This window comes from Plecotus auritus (genome assembly GCF_963455305.1).
Source record: "Plecotus auritus genome assembly, chromosome: 3".
Classification (NCBI taxonomy): Eukaryota; Metazoa; Chordata; class Mammalia; order Chiroptera; family Vespertilionidae; genus Plecotus; species Plecotus auritus.
In genome coordinates this window covers 9,274,689-9,295,852 of record NC_137772.1, presented here as the reverse complement: position 1 = coordinate 9,295,852, position 21,164 = coordinate 9,274,689, and the positions used below count along the sequence as shown (strand labels likewise).

Sequence of the window (21,164 nt, the reverse complement as noted above, 5' to 3'; positions counted from 1 at the left end):
AGTGTCTCAACTGCAACATATTCAGTGGCGTTTTAGAGATTTTTAGTTATCCTCCTATATAATAAAAGGCAAATATGCAAATCGACTGAATGGCGGAACGACCAGTCGCTATGACGCACACTGACCACCAGGGGCAGACGCTCAACACAGGAGCCCCTGGTGATCAGTGTGCCCCCACAGGGGGAGTGCTGCTCAGCCAGAAGCTAGGCTCATGGCTGGTGAGTGCCGTGGTGGTGGTAGGAGCCTGCCCTGCCTTCACAGCAGCACTAAGGACCCCTCTGGATGTCCGCCTGTGGGGAGCGGGCGTAAGCCGGCAGGCAGACATCCCCCAAGGGGTCCTGGACTGCGAGAGGGTGCAGGCCGGGCTGAGGGACCCCCCTCCAGTGCATGAATTTTCATGCACCGGGCCTCTAGTATTCAAATAAAAGAAAATGAGACTCTGATAAGATTGGACTGTAGGTAAGTAGCTAAGTTTTTGTTTTGAGAACAACTTAGACCGAAAGTGCCTGGAAGACTAAAAACACTTGGATTCTTTAATACCATGTCATTCAGTTAACACAGAACCTCTGTGATCCTCACTAAACCAACATACCCTGGTTTCTGTTAGGTCCTCATCTTCAGGATGATCCAGAGAAATGCCCCATTTCCATGTTGTACAGTCACTGAAGGATGCAAGAACCGATTTTAAAAAGCTGCCTTAAATGTAGATTTCTGGAAACTGCCCTGAAATGCTACAACCGTGTGTGTGTGTGTGTGTGTGTGTGTGTGTGTGTGCGTGTGTGCGTGTTTGTGTGTGAGTGTGTGTGTGTGCGTGTGTGTGTGCGTGTGTGTGAGTGTGTGTGTTTGTGTTGTGTGTGTGTGCGTGTGTGTGTCTGTGTGCGTGTGTGTGTGCGTGTGTGTTTGCGTGTGTGTGTGTGCGTGCGTGTGCGTGTGCGTGTGCGTGCACGCGCACACCCCCCACTGGCGTGCTGCAGTGTTGGTGATGTGTGCTTCCCCCTCCAGTGTGTGATGCTGTGCCACGGGGCGAAAATAGGATTTTTCCAAGGAGATATCAGGCTGCTTATGGATGACCTCAAAGTGCTTCAACCCACCATCTTCCCTGTGGTCCCCAGGCTGCTGAACCGGATGTTCGACAGAGTAAGTTCCAAGCACAGACCAGAGGCCGAGGGCTGACCCTGTCTCAGGCTTGAGTCAGGCTTGGCCAGGCACCTCTGTGTGACCTTGGACAGTCCAGTTAGCCTCACGAACTAGAGTTTACTCATCTGTAAGACCAGAATACATTTACCTCTCAGAGCTGTTTTTAAGGAGAAGATACATGTGAACATACTTATAAACATGAAGGCAAATGAGGTAGAGGTGGGAGGTCATTTTATTTCTATTATTAATTCTTTGAGCCTCTGTTTCCTCACCTGTACAGTGGACTGTTGCCTCCTCCACCTGCTGTCTGTCTCACAAAGTTGCTTTTTGCATCACATGAATACAGTAACTGTGAAATGGTCTTATAAATTGGAAAGCTCCGTGCACATGTCAAATTTACTTAGCCACCTTGAGAGAAGTGACTAAGCCAAACCAGGGATGGAGAAAGCCAGCCCCCTGCAGGGCCCTTACCGCGTGGAGCACACGGCCAGGGCAGGGTCAGCAAGGGTGGGCCGTCTCCCAGTGCGTTTGGACTGGGCAATGTAACGCTCTTTATTTTGAGGCATGGCTTCTGCCATCTCTGAGAACCTACTCATTTTTTAATGGTTCTTCCAAAAAAAACCTTTTAAAAACAGCTCTACATAATTTACCCACTTAAGGTGTACAGAGTTCCACAACCATCCCACAGTCCATTTAGAACATTTTTATCGCCTCAAAAAAAAAAACCCTTTCCCTACCCTTGAGCTATCATCCTCCACCCTGCTACCTGCCTTTACCCCTAAACAAAAAATAATCTGCTTTTTTAATCTATAGATTTGCCTATTCTGATATGACTGGAATCATGTGATGTGTGTTCTTTTGTAACTGGCATCTCTCACTTAACATGTCTTCAAGGTTCTTCCAGGTTGTAGGGTGTATCTGTACTTCATTCGTTGTAACAGCCAAATAATATTCCACTGTATGGATACAACACATTTCATTTGTCCACCCATCCATTGATGGGCATGTGAGTGGTTCCCACTTTTGGGCTGTTATGAACAGGGCTGCCACGGACAGATTTCCGGGGACAGGTGTTTCCATTTCTCTTGGGCACATACCGCGGAGCGGAATCGCTGGGTCATACAGCTCTCTGTTGACCTATTTGAGGAGCAGTTTTCTAAAGCTGCACCGTGTTCCATTTCCACCGCAGGGCCTGGGGGCCAGTGTCCTCACACCCTCACCAGCACTTGTTGTTACCTGACTTCCCGATTCCAGGAATTGTGAACCCTCCTTCTTCCCTGGCTCCTTAGATTTTTGGGCAGGCAAACACCACACTGAAGCGGTGGCTCCTGGACTTCGCCTCCAAGAGGAAGGAAGCGGAGCTGCGCAGTGGCATCATCAGAAACAACAGCCTGTGGGACAAGCTGATCTTCCGCAAAATACAGGTGGCGGATAGACTCACTGTTACTGTCCTGGGGACTAACTTGGGCTTCAGGTTCTCCGTGAGGGCTCTTTCTAAAGGAGAGGTGTGAAGCTAAGAGGGCGAATGACACCTTGTTATTAATACTGGGCACGTGTCTAAAAATTAAGGACAAAGCCATTACAAAAACCTCAGGATCCAAGATAGATCAGTAGGACTGTAGCTATCGAGCATGGAAAAGGAACCAGGATATTGTAGCCTTTCTTATTCTCCATTTGGTTTTCCTTTTCTGGAACAAGAATGTCACTCTTGAGGTAACTTTTTAGGCATGAGTGACAATAATATTATGTCTAAAAAATACCAAAAGTGTGGGAGTTGCCACCTAATCCCTTAAGATACCAGCAAGAGAGGGTGTCGACTTACTTCCATCCCAGTTGAGAGCAAATGGTACAGTGTGGGGTGGAAAAACACCCCCTGGGTGTCCCTCTCTGACCGCCTGTGGATCTCCGCATCGGCGAGCTCCGTGCGGCCTGCAGAGAGCTGGGGGCTCGGGGACGGGGTGCCATGGAAGTGTCTCTGAGGAGCCCGCCGACTCGCAGCCATTTAACCCTTTCTCTCTGCCTGTCTTTGAAGTCGAACCTGGGAGGGAAGGTCCGGCTGATGATCACGGGGGCCGCGCCCGTGTCTGCCACGGTGCTGACGTTTCTGCGAGCCGCGCTCGGCTGTCAGGTGAGCCGCTCCCCGCAGCCTATGGTCCCAGACTTCGTCCTGCCCAGGGGTCTTCTTTCCAGAGTCATTCGTGTTCTCCCGTGGGTGTCTTCTTTTTTAAAAAAAAATATTTTTATTGATTTCTGAGAGGAAGGGAGAGGCAGAGAGACGGAAACATCAGCGATAAGAGAATCATTGATCATCTGCCTCGTGCACGCCCCCCATGGAGATCGAACCCACGACCCGGGCATGTGCCCTGACCCGGAAATTGAACCGTGACCTCCTGGTTCATAGGTTGATGCTCAACCACTGAGCCACGCCAGCCGGCTGTCTTATTTTTACTTAGACCGCCGCCTTATTCCCAGGTTGCTTAGAGAGAGCAGTGGGTATGTTTGACCCCACGCAGGGGACATGCGCTTGTGTCCACACTGCGTGGAGCTGTCTGAGGGTCAGGCAGGAGGGTGTGGGGGTGGTAAGAGATAGCCACTCGCACACCAGGCAGAGAGCCCGTCTTCAGGGGGCGGGAGACAGCAGAGACCGGCTGACACAGAGGACGTGGGGAGGTCAGCTGAGCTGGCGAAGCCGTGCCTTCCTGGGTGGCCCATGTGCAGGGGACTGTCCTCCGTGTCAGGGTCCTCCCTCGCCTTCCACGGTCACAAAGTAGAAAATGAACGTGGATGGGGCTGGCTTTGGCGTGAGGGTGGAGACATTTGGGCGCCATAAGAAAGCATGTCGTGGTATCGAATGAATTTACCAAACAGGAAATGTGAAGAGGTTTCACCCCCGTGGGCCATTCTCAGGGGTCAGGGGAACTTAATTTCTGTGCACATCCGGCCAAGGCGCCCCCTTCTAATCACGTTTCCTCTCCTGTGACCCAGTTCTACGAAGGCTACGGACAGACCGAGTGCACGGCCGGCTGCTCCCTGACCATCCCTGGAGACTGGACCGCAGGTACGATGATTGGCGGGACAGGCCTTGTTGACACCCTGCTGTTCGGAGTGGGATCGAGTTCATCGTTCATTGGTTCATCCACCTTCTTCCACATGTGCCGCGTCTCAGATGCGAGGCCCCGGGGACACAGTCTTGTGAATCAGGGCGCCAGAGCTGGGTGGCGGGGAGACTCACCCAGATCTGGAAGGCGGCGGCTGCAAGAGGCGCTGCCTCCAAACAGGTTCAGACAACAGAGCTTGCCAGGAACTGACGGGGGCTAGTGATCTGCTGGTGACTAGTTAATGTACCGTGTGTGCTGTGCTGGGTGAGACTGCAGAGAGAGGCGCAGGTCCTTGTTCCCAAAGGGACAAGGTGGAGGCAAACGCAGAAACAGTGGGTTCGGCCCCTGACCTGGATGCGGTTCTTTGTTGGGGCCTGAGATGTACATTGTGTGTATTTCATCCCAACAACGTCCCTGTGGGATACGTCCTGCTCGCTCAGACGGGTTGTGGGTTAAAAGCATGTAAATGATGGGTAAGAACTGGCGCCGCATCCTGCTCTAGGGCCAGGGCTCCCACCCAGCCTGGCCTCACCCTCCCGTGCGCCCCTGCCCACCCGGTGCGCTCTGCACTGCGTGAGCCAGTCCCTGGTCTGTGTGGGTGTTAACCGTAGGCGCACCAGGTACGGCAGGGACTCGAGCGTCCAGCATGACCCAGGAGCATAATCTGCTCGGCGGGCACCGAGCCTGTGACCCTTCTCCATGGCGTTGATGGTGACTCCTGGTTCCCTGCCAGCTGCTGCCTTTGGAATAGGGACCTCTGTAAGCTGAAGTCACCAACACGTGGGGAGAGTTATTCGCAGTGCTTGGAACACATCTAATTTCTGCCACTTCGCGTGGGGAAAGGCCAACCCCACCAGCCTTGGGCAAGGCAGTTCCGTTAGCTGTAAAGAGAAGCTTCGTCCTGTCTTCGTAAACTTCAACATAAAACCTGGTCCTCCACACTCAGGAAATGGGGGTCCAGAACCGGGCGGGGGGGCGGGGGGATGGGGGATGGGAGACGGGTGGGGGGGCGGCGGGGGGGCGGCGGTGAGAGAAGAACCACGGCGGCCGGCCCAGCTGCCTGTGTTCTCTTCGCACAGAGAACTGGCAGAGGGGCTGGGGCCTCGGACCAGAGGGGCCGGGGAGCGTGTGTGGACAGCTCGCCCCCAGGTGTTTGTGGAAACCTGAAGATCAGCACCCAAATCGTTCGCACTTTGACAGAGTTCAGAGCATCACACCTGGGACAGGTCCCTGGAGACTCGGACGTTTCCAATGGCCTCTCTCTCAGGAGTAACTCCCTAAAGTAACTTGTCAGGGGGACTGGCTGTAATGCAGGAAGCGGAGTGCGTGCCAGCCGTTCTTCTTAGGAGCAGGCCTGTTGTCATACGGTGATTTGGCCTAAGGAGAGTCCAGCCCCAGGACTGACCATTCTTTCCCTGCCCACAGGCCACGTCGGGGCCCCAATGCCTTGCAATCTGATAAAGCTCGTGGACGTGGAAGAGATGAACTACCTGGCTGCCAAGGGCGAGGGCGAGGTGAGCGAGGGCCCGTCGTCCCTCACCGTCCTTGCCGTTTCCTGTAAAGCCGGCGTGACAAGCGCGGTGCCCCTGCCCGGCTCGGTGTCACCAGGGCCTGTGAGCCACTGAGCGTGATTCCCCTGGTGATCCTGGGTCAGACTAGCTTCTTTCTGAAAGTCCGTTTATGTTTAGTCCCAGGGGTGGGTGGGAGGGGCCGCTGATGCCTCCTCCTGCCAGACGTGCTAGAGACAGGGGCCCCGAGGGCTCGCAAAGGCTCCTAGGCCTGAGTCCTGGCGCAGCTCCTGTCTCATTGCCCCTGTGAGTGCGCTGCCGCTAGGCTGGGGGGCTGAGGGGGGGGGAGCTGGTTACCTCAGAGGGGTCTCGTCCCCCCCGGCGCTCTCCAGCAGCTTTGAGCGGATCTCCAGCAGCTTTGAGCGGAGCCCAGAGCAGCATTAGCCCTGCAGCTGGACGGCAGCTGAGGCTCCTAGACAGGGAAGTGGGGCCCTGGAGGCGCCCCCAGCACCCTCGGGTCCTGAAATCCAGGGCTTCTCGCTAAAGGTTGGGACATGCGTGCACACACACACACACACACACACACATGCACACACACCCCGGTTCTCTCTGGAGAAGCCCCTGTGGATGCCGCTGATGGGCCACCTTCCCGGGTTGCTGAGGTGTGGCTGACACGCGGGCGGGCAGGTCTGCAGTGCACAGCGCCAGGACCTGGCCCGCCTGTGGGAAACGATGGCCGCAGCACGCGAATCCACAGCCTCCCCGCAGAGGCACCAGGCCCTAAAGGCAGTGTCTCCTCCGGTGGCGAGGGCTCCTGGGTCTCCCCTCCGAGCAGCTTCCACACATACCTCCAGCGGGGCGCTGGGTCCCTGCGGTGCGTACTGCTCTTATTCCGGGGGTGTCCCTCCTGACCCCTCCGTCGCCCACCCACCACCCGTCGTTCTCCTCAGGTGTGTGTGAAAGGGCCAAACGTCTTTCAAGGCTACCTGAAGGACCCGGCGAAAACAGCGGAGGCGCTGGACAAAGATGGCTGGCTGCACACAGGGGACATCGGGAAATGGTTACCGGTGAGTGCTCGCTCGCCTCCCCGTCACTGCCCTGGAGGGAAGGCTGCCAGGCGCCAGCGGCCCTGGCTCTCCCTTCCCTTTGTCCTCGGGGGTCGGGGGCAGGCCTGTCCCTTGGCAAGCGGTGCAGGAGTCTCACGGGAACTGGGCGGAGAGGTTCACGTTGGTGTCTGCCATCAGCGCTGGTTGCTGCTCCCTGTTTGGCACGCAGAGAGCCTGTGGCTTTTTACGTGTCAGCGCTGTGCCTGGCGTCCAGGCTGTAGGTGAGCAGGTGTCAGTGGTCGACGGCCAGGAACCAGGGCGGGATCTGAACACCTGGGTTCTTGGGTTCATCCTCCTAAGAAGAGGACAGGCACCTCACAGCTCAGACCGCCTCCTCTCTACTTGGTCTCAGAGCCGTTTGCCGCAGAGAACTCCCAGCCGCCATTGAGGAGCGGGAGGCGTAGCAGACGCGGCACCCAGAGACTTGCCAGTTTTGCTGCTGCAGTAACAGGCACTGCTTTTTAAAGTCATTAACGGTGTTGAACTGCAAACGCTGAAATAGCTAATGTAATTTTTATGGTGTATTGTTTGATTCTTACAGATCCAAGGTGCTTAACACTGTGACATTTGTATTGATTTGAAAAATGCCTCCCTAATTAATTCAGATTTCAGATACCCACGCTCTTTAGGAACAAATTAAGTCCCTCTTCCCGGGTTCAAGAGGGATTAAGCATCGGTTCTCAACCTGGCGCTGGCTCTAGCAAGCCGAACCTCTGCGCCCTGGAGGCTCCCGTTGAAAGCGGAGGAGGAGGAGGAGGAGGAGGAGGAGGAGGAGGAGGAGGAAGAGGAGGACGGGGAGCGGGGTGGGTGTGAGAGCCTGGAAGTTTCTAGCAGACCTTTTGGAAGCGGCAGTGGCCCCGCGTGGGGATGGGTGAAAGTCGGGGGGCACTGCTGGCATTCGGCCGGTGTGGCCAGAGATTCCAGGGTGCCACAGTGTTATGTGGGCAGGTGACCAACACTTCCCGAAGGGCCAGGAGCCCTGGGACAGGGATAAACCCCTGTCGTCCTGCAGGAAGCATTGCTGAGTCCTTATTCTGTGGGAGGGTAAGTCTTTGTCTCTGCTCTCAGGAGCTGAACTGGGGGGCGGAGGGGGAGGGGAGTCAGCTGTGACCCTGGTTCAGGTAAGAGGCTGCATGGAGCCGGCCACACCGACAGCAGCCCCCTGAGCGCTGCCAGAGCTGGCGAGGGGCGAAGTGGGGTGAGCATGGGCTCTGCTGGATCGCCCCCCTCGCCCTGCTTGGCTCAGTGGCCCTGGGCAAGTCCCTAGTCTCTCTAAGCCTCACTCTTTCCCTCTCTGTGAAACGCGATGGTAACCGACCCTGCCGGGCGTGATGAGGACGGAACGAGGGTGCCGTAAAGTGCCCTGTGCAGTGTGTGACCCTGGGCGGGGCAGCCTGGCCACTCACAGCCCTCCTCTCTGGTGGACAGAATGGGGCCTTGAAGATCATCGACAGGAAGAAGCACATATTTAAGCTGGCACAAGGAGAATACATAGCGCCCGAAAAGATCGAGAACATCTACCTGCGGAGCGAGCCTGTGGCTCAGGTGTTTGTCCACGGAGAGAGCTTGCAGGTAGGCGCCCTCCGAGCTGTGCGCTCTGACGCGCAGGGGGGCGAGGCCCGTCTCCAGGGCGAGTGCGATGGGCGGGACGTTACGGGTGCGTCGGTGGCCTTTGCTGTCGGGGTTTCTCATTCAGAAAAGTCTCTCCTCTTTACTTTCCACGTTTTTATTTTACCCAGAGCGATCTGGTGTACCAGGGGAGGCTGGATAACAGGTGCCAGGGAGCGGGTAGAAATACGCTCCCAGTTTGATTCTGAGGGAAATACTGACTTGGATTATACAAACGTTTAGAGTTTTCAAACTTTCTAACCCAACTCATTTATGATAAGCCTCCCACGTCATCTGAGGGCAAATGGTGGCTGTGAGCCAGCATGTACTTAAAGTTCAAAACCAAGGTCAGTATCGCAGTGAAACGTCTATTTGCCAAAATGTTGGACAGGTGGGGACAAGGGAGAGAAGGGGACCTAGATCCTGAAGGTCAGTCGCTTTGTAAACTGGAGCTTCTTAAGTAGCTTTAGAAGAATGTTTCCTCATCAAAGAAAGCGCCTGTTTCCTTGGACCTGGAATCTTACCATGCCTGTTACTTGTTTTATTTCCTGCTCTCTACCACCTGTTTGCTATTTGACCCTGTTTTATTTTGGAAAGATATACACAAAAGTAAATAAAAAGCAGGGTCTTGTTAGAGTTTGACCGCCAGTGGTTCTCTGAGGACATGGTTATGAAATTCCTGCTGCCGAGGACTTAGAGCCGGGAGCTCTGCCCTGGCCGGGGACCAGGCTGGCGGCAGGATCTGCAGCCTGCGCTAGTGTCCCCAGGGTCTGCGATGTTAGAACATGGGGGTCAGGCCAGGTAGTAACCCACCTGTCTGTGTTCAAGGCCTTTCTCGTGGCGATCGTGGTCCCCGACGTGGAGACGCTGGGCCGCTGGGCGGGGAAGCGAGGCCTGGCGGGGTCCTTCGAGGAGCTGTGCCGCAGCAAGGTAAGGGCGCGGGCTGAGGGCCGAGTGCGCGCGGGGCCTCCCCCCAGGCTGAGTCTCATTCTCTGTCGTCTCAGGAGGTCAAGAAGGCCATCCTGGAGGACTTGGTGCGGCTGGGGAAGGAGTCTGGCCTGAAGCCATTCGAGCAGGTGAGACTTCCCCGAAAGTGCCTCAGTTCTTGTAAAGCACAGAGCGGGTGAGATGAGGAGGGTAATGGGGTAGTTGGCGGGGAAGGGTTTCTCTAACGAGGGCGGATTCTCTTCCTGGACGTCAGGGAACAGTCCTGACTCTGTCCTCGGAATGCTGCCCTTCCGTTGGTGAGAGGTTGGGGGGCCAGAGGCGAGAGGGTGGCTGGGACCAGCATCAGGGCCTTGGTCCCCTGGGGGCTGAGGTGCTTGTGGGACTGGGGTCACCTGCCCCTCCTCCCGTAATAAATAGCCTTGCTGACACGCAGGTCAAAGGCATCACGCTGCACCCTGAACTGTTCTCTATCGAAAACGGCCTTCTGACCCCGACGATGAAGGCGAAGAGGCCAGAACTTCGGAATTATTTCAGGCCACAGATTGACGAACTTTATTCCACCATCAAGGTTTAAGGAGGAGGGACGCTGGGAAAAACCACACACCTCCACCGTCTTCTCCTGGTGGCCTTCACGTTGGTGATTTGACTACAGAGCACAGGAGGGCGCCGTGTGGGACTTGTGCGTTGGGTTCTTGTCATAGGAATATTAGCGTCGCCTGGCGTGGCAGACCACGCACCCACGTGGTGACACACCATTTCCAAACCGAGCCTTAACCGTTGTCGAGGGAAACGTTCCATGTGCTGGGTTCTCCGCGACGTCCTTGGGTCAGAAGGCCGCGTGGAGCTTCCGTCGCCCTGTTTTTCTAACCAAGGGACTGGGACTTGCTCTTTCTGAATGTCTGCTGCTTGCTGCAAACCCCGCGGCGGCCCGCTGCTCGGGAGAGTCCGCGCACTGGAAGGAACTGTCCCTCACGGACAGCCGTCGGCCGGAGACTGTCACACATGGACCAGAGATTGTTGGATCCCTGTCACCTCCCCTGCCCCCCCCCCCCACACACACACACACGCTCACGCCCCCGGATGAAGGCTTCTGGAACACCTGCTCTTCCTCCCCGACTCTGTGGTTCCCGTTGGCGCAGCAGGTCCCCAGCCAAGCGCAGGACAGCGACTCAGGACAGCGTAGACACTGAGTCTCAGGCGCGGGCGCTCCCAGGGCGAGTGGGTTCTGGCGCCTAGGGAGCAGCGTGCTCTCGGGGGTCCTCGCCGGCCTCCCTCCCTCTGTCCCCGGGGTCGTGAGAAAACCTGCCTTACCCTCGACAGTGAGGACAGCATTTCACGAAGGAAAGACTCACCCGGCAAGACCACGCTCAACTGTGACGCCTCCGTACCTGTCCACTTCATCTCCACTGAACACCCCTGTTTGTGACGGCCAACGGGTTTTAATGTGGTTTTCGTATCAGAAGTTCACGTTGTGATTAACTGGCTTTTCCCCAGAGCAAACTCTCAGGCAAGGCGTGTCTTCGAGGCGATAAGGGAGTGGCTAGACGGGCATGAATGGAAATGGACGGTAATAAACGCGCTCTCCTGCCATCACGCTTCCTGGCTCCTGTGAAATGTTTCGGCAAGCCAAATTCTCGGGGTGGAAGGCCGGCACTCGCCTCCTGGGAGCCACGCCTCCCGGGACTTCTCTAAGTTAATTTGGGGGATTAGCAGCATTTCACTTACCGCAAGCCTTTGCCACGTGCGACTGGAGTCAGCTGTCACGCATCTGAAGCGGTCGCTGCTGGGTGTGAGCACGCGTGGCGCACAGCACAGGGGCTGCACTCACGTCCCCACCGTGTGACACTCTCCGTAGCCTAACCCGAGTGTGTGTTCCTCACTGCACAAAACATCAGTAACTCGTCACCTGGGGGTTTGAAATGTTTGCTTTAAGTGTTGGCTATTTCTATGTTTTATAAACCAAAACAGAATTTCCAAAAACAATGAAGGAAACCAAAATAAATATTTCTGCATTTCACGGGAGTGGAGCGTCTGTTTTCAGTCGGGGGTGACATTGGGGCAGCAGGCATCCAGGGACGCTGCATCCTCCTCCCCACCCCACCCCCGCCTCCCCCTCCTGGCCCCCCCCCTCCCCAACCCCCTCCTCCCTGACCCCCTCCTCCCTGCCTCCCCTAATGCGTCTTCGTGCACAGCTCGGCTGCAGGCCTGCTGGGTGTGGAGAAGAAACCCGTGGTGGCAATAAGAAGCGTAGTCTTGGAAATGCACCCTTTGCTGGAAAACCCCACTTCAGGAGATGGCGCTGGCGTGGGTGGTCCCGTGCTGGGCCGAATTCTGCTGTATTTGGTCCCGGACTGTTCTCTCCCTGGCTTAGAACTGGTCTCAGCGGCCTCGCCTGTGTCCTTTCCTCCATCCCTGTCCTACACTGTCCTTTTAAAGACGTCCTTCTCCATTGGTGTGAATTAACCCTCAGTTTCTCTTTAAAACTTTTCTTTTTTGCTTTTGTTTTTTTTTATTGACTTCAGAGAGGAAGGGAGAGGGAGAGAGAGATAGAAACACCAATGATGAGAGAATCATTGATTGTCTGCCTCCTGCACGCCCCCGACTGGGGATTGAGCCCACATCCTGGGCATGTGCCCTGACCCGGAATCGAGCCAGTGACCTCTTCGTTCATAGGTCGACGCTCAGCCACTGAGCCACACCACCAGGCTGTCCTCAATTACTTGCATGTTGTGTGTAAGCCAGTCTCCCCTCGGCCCCTTCCACCTTGGGTTTGGTGTGATGTGTGGCTTCTTCCTCTAAAGCGCAGCCCCGCGCACATCTCCGCTGAGGCTCCCCATCCCGCTGCCTTTTTCTTTCAGGGTCAAGACCCCCGTCTTGTCTGTTCTCACCCTCCTCTTCCCTCTCTCCCTAGCACCTTTCCTTCCCCTCTCTTAGCATGAACACAGCACTTGGAAATGAGCAGGTGTTCATTAAACAAGTCTTGTTTGAACAAATACCTGAATTTTTTAAACAAAATCCCTCTTTGTAATGAAGCTGATATAAACACTGGTTTTTTTATTTTTAAAAAATATACAGTAAAATACACATAATACTTACCACCTTCATCATTTTAAGTGGCATTAAGTGTGTTCACACCGCTGTGCAGCCAACAGGGCCATCCGTCCCCAGCGCTCCCTTCGCCTTGCAGAACCGGAACCTCCATCCCTCCTCCCTCCTCCCTTACCCCTGGCGGCCACAGGCTGCTCTGTCTCCGAGACTCTGACTTCTTCCTCCAGGTGCCCACACAAAGGGGGTCCAGCCTGTGTCCAGTGACTGGCCTCCTTCCCTCAGCACAGCGTCCCCCAGGTTCGGCTGTGTTGTGGGATGTGCCAGCATCTCCGTGCAGGAGGCTGAGTAATATCCCACTGTGTGCATACACCACATTTTGTTGATCCAGCCATCGTTGATGGACACTGGGCTGTTCCCGCCTTCTGGCTATTGTGACTAACACTGCTGTGAACGTGGGTGTGCCAGTGCGGCTCAGGCCCTGCTTCCATGTCTTTGGGGTATCCGTCCAGAAAGAGAATCATGGGATCCGGCAGTGATTCTGCGTCTGCTCTTTCTGGGGAACTGCCGTACCGTTTTCCACATTTCACATCAGCCGTGCGCTGGGGTTCCACTTTCTCCACGCCCTCGCTTGTTGGTTTCTGCGTTTTGTTGTGTTTTTTAATATATACAACGGCCGTCCTAATGGGCGTACAGTGGTGTCTCATTGTGGTTTGATGCATTTTCGTGGTGGCAGTGAAGTTGAGCGTCCTTTCTGTGCTCATGGGCCACCTATCTGTGTGTCTTCTTTGGAGAAATGCCTAAGTCCTTTGCCCATTTTAAAAATTGGGTTGTTTGGGTTTTTTTGTTTGTTTTTGTTTTTTGGGGTTTTTTTGCTGTTGTTTTTTTTACAGAGAGAGGAAGAAAGAGGGAGAGAGAGTTAGAAACATCGATGAGAGAGAAACATCGATCAGTTGCCTCCTGCACACCTCCTACTGGGGATGTGCCCGCAACCAAGGTACATGCCCTTGACCGGAATCGAACCTGGGACCCTTCAGTCCACAGGCCGACTCTCTATCCACTGAGCCAAGCCAGTTAGGGCATTGTTTGTTCGTTATTGAGCTATAAGAGTTCTTTAAATATTATGAGTATTAATCCCTAAATACTTCCCAATTCTTTTTTAAAAAATAATTCTTTCTTGATTTCAGAGAGGGAGAGAGAGAAACATCAATGATGAGAGAGAGCATTGATTGGCTGCCTCTTACACGTCCCACACCGGGGATCGAGCTCACAACCCGGGTATGTGCCCTGACCCGGAATCGAACCCTGACCTTCTGGTTCATAGATCAACGCTCAACCACTGAGCCACGCCGGCTGGGCCCTTCCCGGTTCTTAACTCCCATGGTGCACTGTGGGGCAGCGCCCGCTCCCCTACAGCGCAATGATGGTCCTCCGCCCCCCCCAAATCAAAACTGCGCCTCCAAAGCCCCTGGTCTCTGTCTCAGACCTTCTCTCCAGCCAGGACAGAGAGAGGAACGAGGCTCCAGCCAGGACAGAAAGAGAAACGAGGCCCCTTGTGTGCTAAGCTCCTTTCACGAACTGAACTGCCTCTCGGTAGCCTGGGGCACAGCCTGAGCTGAGGCCCAGCTGGGAAGTGCTGATCCAGCCAAAGTGGCCCTGCTGTCTTGAGCTCATCCCTGCAGCCCAGCTACGACACACCCTCGCTGTCTCAGCTCCAAAATACGGCTGGTTTGTAAGTATATTTGGCATTTGGCAGTTACATATTTTAGTCTCACTCTCAATTAGTAGATTCCTTGGAATAAGACCAAGAACTAAGAGGTGTGGAGTGTGCTGCATGCCAGGCCCTATTCTTAGCATGTTACACAGATGACCCGTGTCATGTTACAGCCCTCCGAACCAAACGCGACCACTGTCCCGTTTCGCAGATGAGGACATCGGGGCACGCCAACCGTTTGATCCGTGTCCGCCTGGGCAGGACTGGAGCCAGGCTGCCTGACCTAGAACAGCCTCGGCCTCGGGCTGTGGACGCTCCCGTCTGCCTTTGGCCGAGAACTTGCTGACCAAACATGTCACTGGGCTGCTGCTGGGTGTCAGCAGTGCTGCTGAGCTTCAGGCAAGGGGCTTGGGTTCCTAAGGATTTGTCTTCGTCCCAGAGGGGCTCCAACCCCTGCACGGACTTGTGGTCCGGGGTCTGGCTCATCAAAAGTGACATGTGGCTGCTCTGGGTGATGCTGGGAACCCCAGTTCATTAAAGACCCAAGCTTTGGTAGGATCAGATGCTCTGCTTCCGGAGGAAGCCAGGGGGAAAGCCGGTCAGACACGCGGCAGGTTCATGAGGTCCCTGGAAGGGACTGGATTTGCTGTGGGCAACACGCCACGCCGCACTCTTTGCTTAGGTGCTCATGTCCTTCTCACAACGCCTCGGAGGGGCAGGGGCCATCAGCGGGGACCGGGGCTCCAGGACACCTGGGCAGGCAACAAGAGGGCCCACACAGAGCTCTTGGTACTTGAACGAAGTTGAAGGAGGAGCTGTGACAGGAAGCGAGGACTGCCTGCGGGAGAGGGGGACCAGGAGTGTGAGCTCCCTGAAGCCAAGAGAGGGAAGTGCTCAGGGAGAGGCGGGGGGGGGGGGGGGGTCAGTTACGTCCATGCTGGCGGTAGTGGGGTGCGGGGGGGAAGGGGACAGGAGTGGCTGCTGGGCTAGCAATTGGGGTCCAGAGCCTGGCGGAGCAGATGGAGGCGGAGTCGGGAAGGGCGGACAGCTCCTTTTTTTTTGTTTTGTTTGTTTTACTGTGAAGGACATTAGATGAAAGGATGGTGCCCTGAGAAAGGTGGCGGCTGAGGTGAGCTCCTGTTCGCTGGTGGTGAGGTTTTTAAGACGGGAGATGGGGATACCACAGCATCGTGCTATGCCCATGAGAAGGGTCCTGGGGAGTGTGTGGGGGGGAGGGAGTGAGAAGGGAAAATATGCAGGAAAGAAGGGAGGCTGCCCCTGGGAGGGGGAGGGCTGAAACCCAGTGGCATACAGAGATGGGCTGATAGGGAATCCCTTCCATCAGTGTGTGTGTGGGGGGGAGAATGTGGGGGCGGCGGATAATGTGGGGTGTCTAAGCACAGATGTAAGTAGACCATGGTGACGGGCGGAAACAGTGGGGCGCCTCTATCTTTTTCCCACTGAAGTGCTGTCCTTGTTACGGATGAGGAAGCGGAGCCCGGAGAGGCACTCGGGTGGCCTGGTCGTGGCCGAGCCGCACGGTGTGGGTGTGACGCCAGCCTCGCGCCGGATCTGCTGTCCCTTCCTCTCCGAGGCGTGGTCCTCGCGAGTGCCCTGAGCATCCCGAGCCCCGATGGATCGACTGCGGTGTTGCCATTAGCCCTCAGGTGCAGCCAAGCCCTCCCAGGCGAGTACCGCTCACCTCACCGGGCAAGTCCCGCCACAGGTGGAGGCGAGTCACTGCCTGGAGCCTGGACTTGCTTCCCATGTCTTCACCCCATGCCCACGCAGCACAAGCAGAAGGGAAGCCTGCCGGCCGGTGCCCGAGCTGGGCAGAGCAGGGGGCCGAGGGCCGGAGGTCCCGCAGCACCTGGAGAGGTGAGGGCGGTGGGTCTGTTAGAGGAGCAGACCGCACGCCTCCCCGCCGCCCTCCCCTGCACTCCCCCATCCCCCACATGGAACGAGGGTGGGCACCGAGTCTCCCAGCAGCGCTGCCCAGCTCAGCTCAGCTGGCCCCACGCCCTGTGCTAGAGCAGAGCCCACGGCTGTTCGTAGGCACTCACTCCACTCAGCGTGGGCCCTGGAGAACTGACCCACATTGCTCACTACCTGCACGTTCAGCACCAGGAGACTTCAGATTCCCCGGCCGTCCGCTCCTCTGATGGTGCGTGTTGCTGGGGAATCCTCAGCCCGGCCCTTGGGGTCAGAGGGACTCTGTTCTCGGCTGGAAACAGGTGGGGGTTTCCGCAAACATAAGCTACATGGACGTTCTTAGCCACTCTCTGCTGCTGAGGTTTCAGGGGGGCGCACTTGGGGCTGTCACATTCCTACCGGGACGTGTCCTTGCCAACCATTTCGGCTGCTGCGTTTCCCCCCAGAACTCGGGCAGGCTTCCTGCTTCGCCTGTGGCTTGTTCGGATGGAAGGCGAGGGGGGGGGCCATGGGTGCCGGGCTGCAGGGGCGCCCACGCGCGGGACACACGGGAGGTGCACGTGAAACCAGTCGGCTCACATTCTGCATCAGGCAGCGTGCAGATGCAGAGGAACCCCGTTTCTGAGAGCCCTGGTTCCCACACCCCCGATACTGCTCCCTCCGCCCTGCCTCTGCCGCCAGCCTGCCCCGCCCGCTGAGCTGTCCTGGGCCCTGCCTTTGAGGTTCCGGGCTGCCCCAGCCGGCTTCAGACCTCCGCCTGCTGAATCTGTCTGTCCCTGAGCTCTGTCCACTGCCCTCCGCCCCTTATCCCTGGAGGGGCGCTGGCCGGGCCTTGCTGGACGGCTGCACCGGCTCTTAACTGACCTCCGTGTGTCCTGGATGGGTCCCAGTAGCTCCCTCACTTTCCCATATTCGAAGCAACAATGGTTTTTCTAAGTCACAAGTCTTGCCACGTGGTCCCCTGCTCTGTCATTCAGAGGCTTCCGAGAGCTCTGAGTCCGAGCCACTGAGGTCTTAGAGGGGGGCTTCTCGAACTTACTGTGCGCCCATCCCGGGATCGGAAAGCTCGGGTTCTGATCCAGTAATTCTGGACTCAGGCCTGAAATTCTGCGTTTCGAGTAAGCTCTGGGCGATGCTAACGCTGCAAGGAGCTGGGGCGGGGGGGGGGGGGGGGGGGCTGCTGTTTCCCTAGCCTCATCTTTTGCTGTGTCCCCATGTTGTAATGTAACCCCCATCTTACAAAGGACGCCTCAAAAAGTCGAATTATGGAGTCATTTATTAAAAGCCGGCGGCATACGAGGGAGCAAAAGCGCTCCAGACCTCGCAGCACCGAACAGCTTGCCACAGCTGGCTTATATTGACAGAATATCACAAAAGTATTGATTACATCTTTGGGTCTGGAATGAGGAACCTGTTTCGCGAAAAAGCATTTTTACAGAAGCAGAATTTGAGCAACTTAGTTATCTAAAGCATCTACGAATCACTGAATCAACAGAAACGCATTATCTGGGACCACCTGGACAATTTAGAATAATTGTGCTGTCCAGATTCCGGGACCACTGAGTCAACCAAAACTCAGTTATCGGTAGCTACTGAGACAATTTAGGATCACTATCTGTCCTGGGTCCCAGAGGAATGTGCTTCGATGACCAGTGAGATCACAATCAATGGGATATTCAAACCGCCATCAAGGGAGTTTTCAATCATACGTAAGTTCAGAAAATCAAAATAACTTTCAAATGAGTACAGAACCCAAAACAGCAAGGTTAAAATATTAAACAGCAATTTTTACCCAAGGATGGTTGCTACCACACTTCACCCACACTGAACTTCCAGCTGCCAGAATGCTCCCGGCGGGGCCGCGGTGCGGGCTTTCTCCTAGGAACACGCTCTTTCCCTGGCCTGGCTGGCTCCTCCTTCACCGCAGGTGCAATGTAGGTGTCACCTCCTCTCGCCTTCTCTGACCGGGGAGCTCAGCGGTGTGCGGCGGAGGGGGGAGGTGGCAGCGATCCCTCTACCTGTGACAAGGTCAAAGGGGAGAGGGAGCGAGCCTGGGCGTTTCAGGGCAGCAGCCGGAGAGTGGGGGAGCTCCGTCCTCCTGGAGAAGGTCATCCCAAGGTTCTCTGTCCCCCGGGGTCAGGAAGCCTGTCTGCCCTGAGCTGGTCAGTGTCCGATGGGTCTCCCAGTGCTGGGTCCTTGGTCGAGCAGGAAGGGTCCCTGAAGTAAAGACAGCACGGGACTCTGAACAAGGCCAGCCGCACAACTGCCTGTGTCCTCAGGCCGCGCACACGGGGTGTCCTGGGAGCAAGGTCCCTGAAAGGGTGAACACTTTTAGGAAAGTTCTCGACCACAGCTTGAGTGAGAGTCGTGGAGATGCGTCTCTACAGTAGAAACCTTATTCTGAGACCCCCTCCTCCCTTCTTTTCTTAAGAAAATAGTTTAAAAGGGCTGTCCTTTTATTTTCTCTGCTCATTTGAGCTGTAAAATTACTTCCCATGCAGGTTGGAAGTCAGCTACTCCCTGGCTGGAGAAGTCCTGGAATTTGCTGGAATGCACCTGCCGAGACCCCTGCCCCAGCCCCAGCCCTGCAGGGCGCTGGGAGTGGAATCTGAGACATGTGACTGAGTCAGACCGATTTAGCCATGTGATCTCAGCTTGGCAGGGGCAGTGCCAGTTAGGTCTGGAAAAAGTACATTAGTTACAGAGCAAACAAGTTGACCGGGCGCTCAGAGCCAGGGAGATGGCAAAAGCATGTGACCCGTGGAGGCATCTCGTGTCCCTGCCGTTGGCGACAGTGGAAAAACCTTCCTGCCCTCCAGCTTTCACGGAGGACGCAGAAGAGGACGTCCTTTCTGAACTTCGTTTCCTCTTTCCTTAAAGGGGACATCCCGGTGCAGGGCTCCTTCCCGGCCTCACCCTGGCCCGCCGGGGAGCGGGGAGTCTGTTTTGCTGCGTCATAATCACAGATGTTGAGCCGTTGGTCTGTTTACAACAGATAATGCCTTTCGTTTCTTCCTGAGGAAAACTGCCGAGTTTGGCGGGTTATTCCCGTGTGCCAGTAATTAGTCGGTACTGTAGAAAGTTAAAAAGTAACGTCGAAAAATCTGAGACGTAAACTGTTCTCTCTTTCATAGTAGAAAATCATACTCTTTTTAAAGGAAACTTACAGGAATGGGTTTGATCACTTAGGGAAGAAGATAATGCACAAGAAGGTGGGAAATGAGTTGAGCAAGGGCATCGAGTCTTATTCCTCTTGAATTGACTTTGAACTAATATTTACAATGTCTGCACACCAGTAGCTCTGGTCTCCAAATACGTTTTCAGATCTCCTGTCCCATTCTTTATCTGCCCTCTAGTGTGCACATGTGGAACAGAAAATTCAACAGGAGAGCTCGCTAGAAAAAACCCAGAGGCACAGTAAGAAATGATAAGCCCTTCTATTTAGCTAGGGAAGGCAACTAATCAATGTGCCTCTCTCACATCGATGGTTTCTCTCTCTCTCTTCCCCTCCCTTCCACTCTCTCTAAAAATCAATGGAAAAAATAGCCTCAGGTGAGAATTTTAAAAAAAAGAAAAGATCACCAACTCCAGGGAAATGCAAATTAAAAAAACCAATAGGTACTATTTCAATTCACTAGTTAGGTAAAAATTTGAAACTCTTAAAAAGTTCTAGGTATCAAGTATATGGAGCCAAGGGTACTTTTTTTAAAAAAATATATTTTTATTGATTTCAGAGAGGAAGGGACAGAAAGGGAGAGATAGAGAGATAGAAACATCAATGATGAGAGAGAATCATTGATCGGATGCCTCCTGCACACCCCCTAATGGGGATCGAGCCAGCAACCCGGGCATGTGCCCTTGACTGGAATCCAACCTGGGGCCCTTCAGTCCCCAGGCCGATGCTCTATCCACTGAGCCAAACCAGCTAGGGCTAGGGTACTTTTATATACTGCCAGTGAGGGTGTAAATTGTTGTCTACACAACAATGTGTAAAAATTGGCAATATCATGTAAAGCTGAAAATGCCTTTAAATAACGAGGTGATAGTATTACTGCTGAGTCTCTCCCTACAGGAACTCCTAGACATGTACCCTGCGACACACCAGACTGTTCAGTGCTGCATGGTGGTAAAAGCAAGCAAACAAACAAAAAACTGAAAACTACTGATGGATCCGTGCCCAGGAGAGTGGATACGTACAATGTAGTGTATTTATGTAATGCATTCCAAAGAATGAAAATAAACTACAGCTATGTGCAGCAATGTGGATAAATCATACCTTTGAGTAAGAAACCGGTTTGGCTCAGTGGATAGAGCGTCGGCCTGCGGACTCAAGGGTCCCAGGTTCGATTCCGGTCAAGGGCATGTACCTTGGTTGTGGGCACATCTCCAGTAGGAGGTGTGCAGGAGGCAGCTGATCGATGTTTCTCTCTCATCGATGTTTCTAACTCTCTATCCCTCTCCCTTCCTCTCTGTAAAAATATCAATAAAATATGTTTCTTTAAAAAGAAAGAGCACTTGTAGCATACATACCAAATGTTCATATAAAGTTTAGAAACATACAGTAATTAACACATCACTTAGGGATATATGCTTGATAGATAGAAAAGCCTGGGAATGATCAAATTTATCCTGGGGAGGAATGATAATGGTTTATTTCCTAATCCAGTGGTGAGTACATGGGCGCTTCTTTTTATATTTACATTATATTAGGTTCTTCTGTATGCATGAAATATGTTCATAATTTTTTACATAACATTTAGCATTTTCACCACTTTCAGCTGTACAATTCGGCGGCACGACTTCCGCACATTCACTCACATTGTTCCACAGCCACCCGCTGCCATGACTGCGGTGCGTCTCCTTCATCCCAAACAGGGCCAGGGCGTCATAGCCAAGCCATCGGTGCTGAGTCACCTGTCACGAGGCTTTGCCCTCGGCTTTCTCCTAGCGGTGTCGTCGTTTTAGCTCTTAGGTGTAAGCCTTTGGTCCACTCTGAGTTCATTTTTATCTATGGTGTGATGAGGGCCCAACATCATTGTTCTGCAAGGGCCTCCCGCTGATGAAAGAA

General features: G+C 54.6%; 1 protein-coding gene across 12 annotated transcripts in view; it reads left to right on the top strand.

Moving 5' to 3' along the window:
- ACSL1 (acyl-CoA synthetase long chain family member 1) overlaps positions 1 to 11,420 on the top strand; it is an 81,931-nt gene extending 70,511 nt beyond the window's left edge. For all 12 annotated transcript variants that reach the window (XM_080660855.1, XM_080660846.1, XM_080660856.1 and 9 more), the window contains 10 exons: positions 1,003 to 1,137; positions 2,427 to 2,561; positions 3,170 to 3,265; positions 4,123 to 4,195; positions 5,661 to 5,749; positions 6,694 to 6,810; positions 8,278 to 8,421; positions 9,286 to 9,387; positions 9,462 to 9,533; positions 9,839 to 11,420. In XM_080660855.1, the coding sequence (XP_080516981.1) occupies positions 1,003 to 1,137; positions 2,427 to 2,561; positions 3,170 to 3,265; positions 4,123 to 4,195; positions 5,661 to 5,749; positions 6,694 to 6,810; positions 8,278 to 8,421; positions 9,286 to 9,387; positions 9,462 to 9,533; positions 9,839 to 9,979 (1,104 nt within the window). In that variant the 3' untranslated portion in view covers positions 9,980 to 11,420. The remainder of the gene's footprint in view (positions 1 to 1,002; positions 1,138 to 2,426; positions 2,562 to 3,169; positions 3,266 to 4,122; positions 4,196 to 5,660; positions 5,750 to 6,693; positions 6,811 to 8,277; positions 8,422 to 9,285; positions 9,388 to 9,461; positions 9,534 to 9,838) is intronic.
- The last annotated feature ends 9,744 nt before the right edge of the window (positions 11,421 to 21,164 follow it).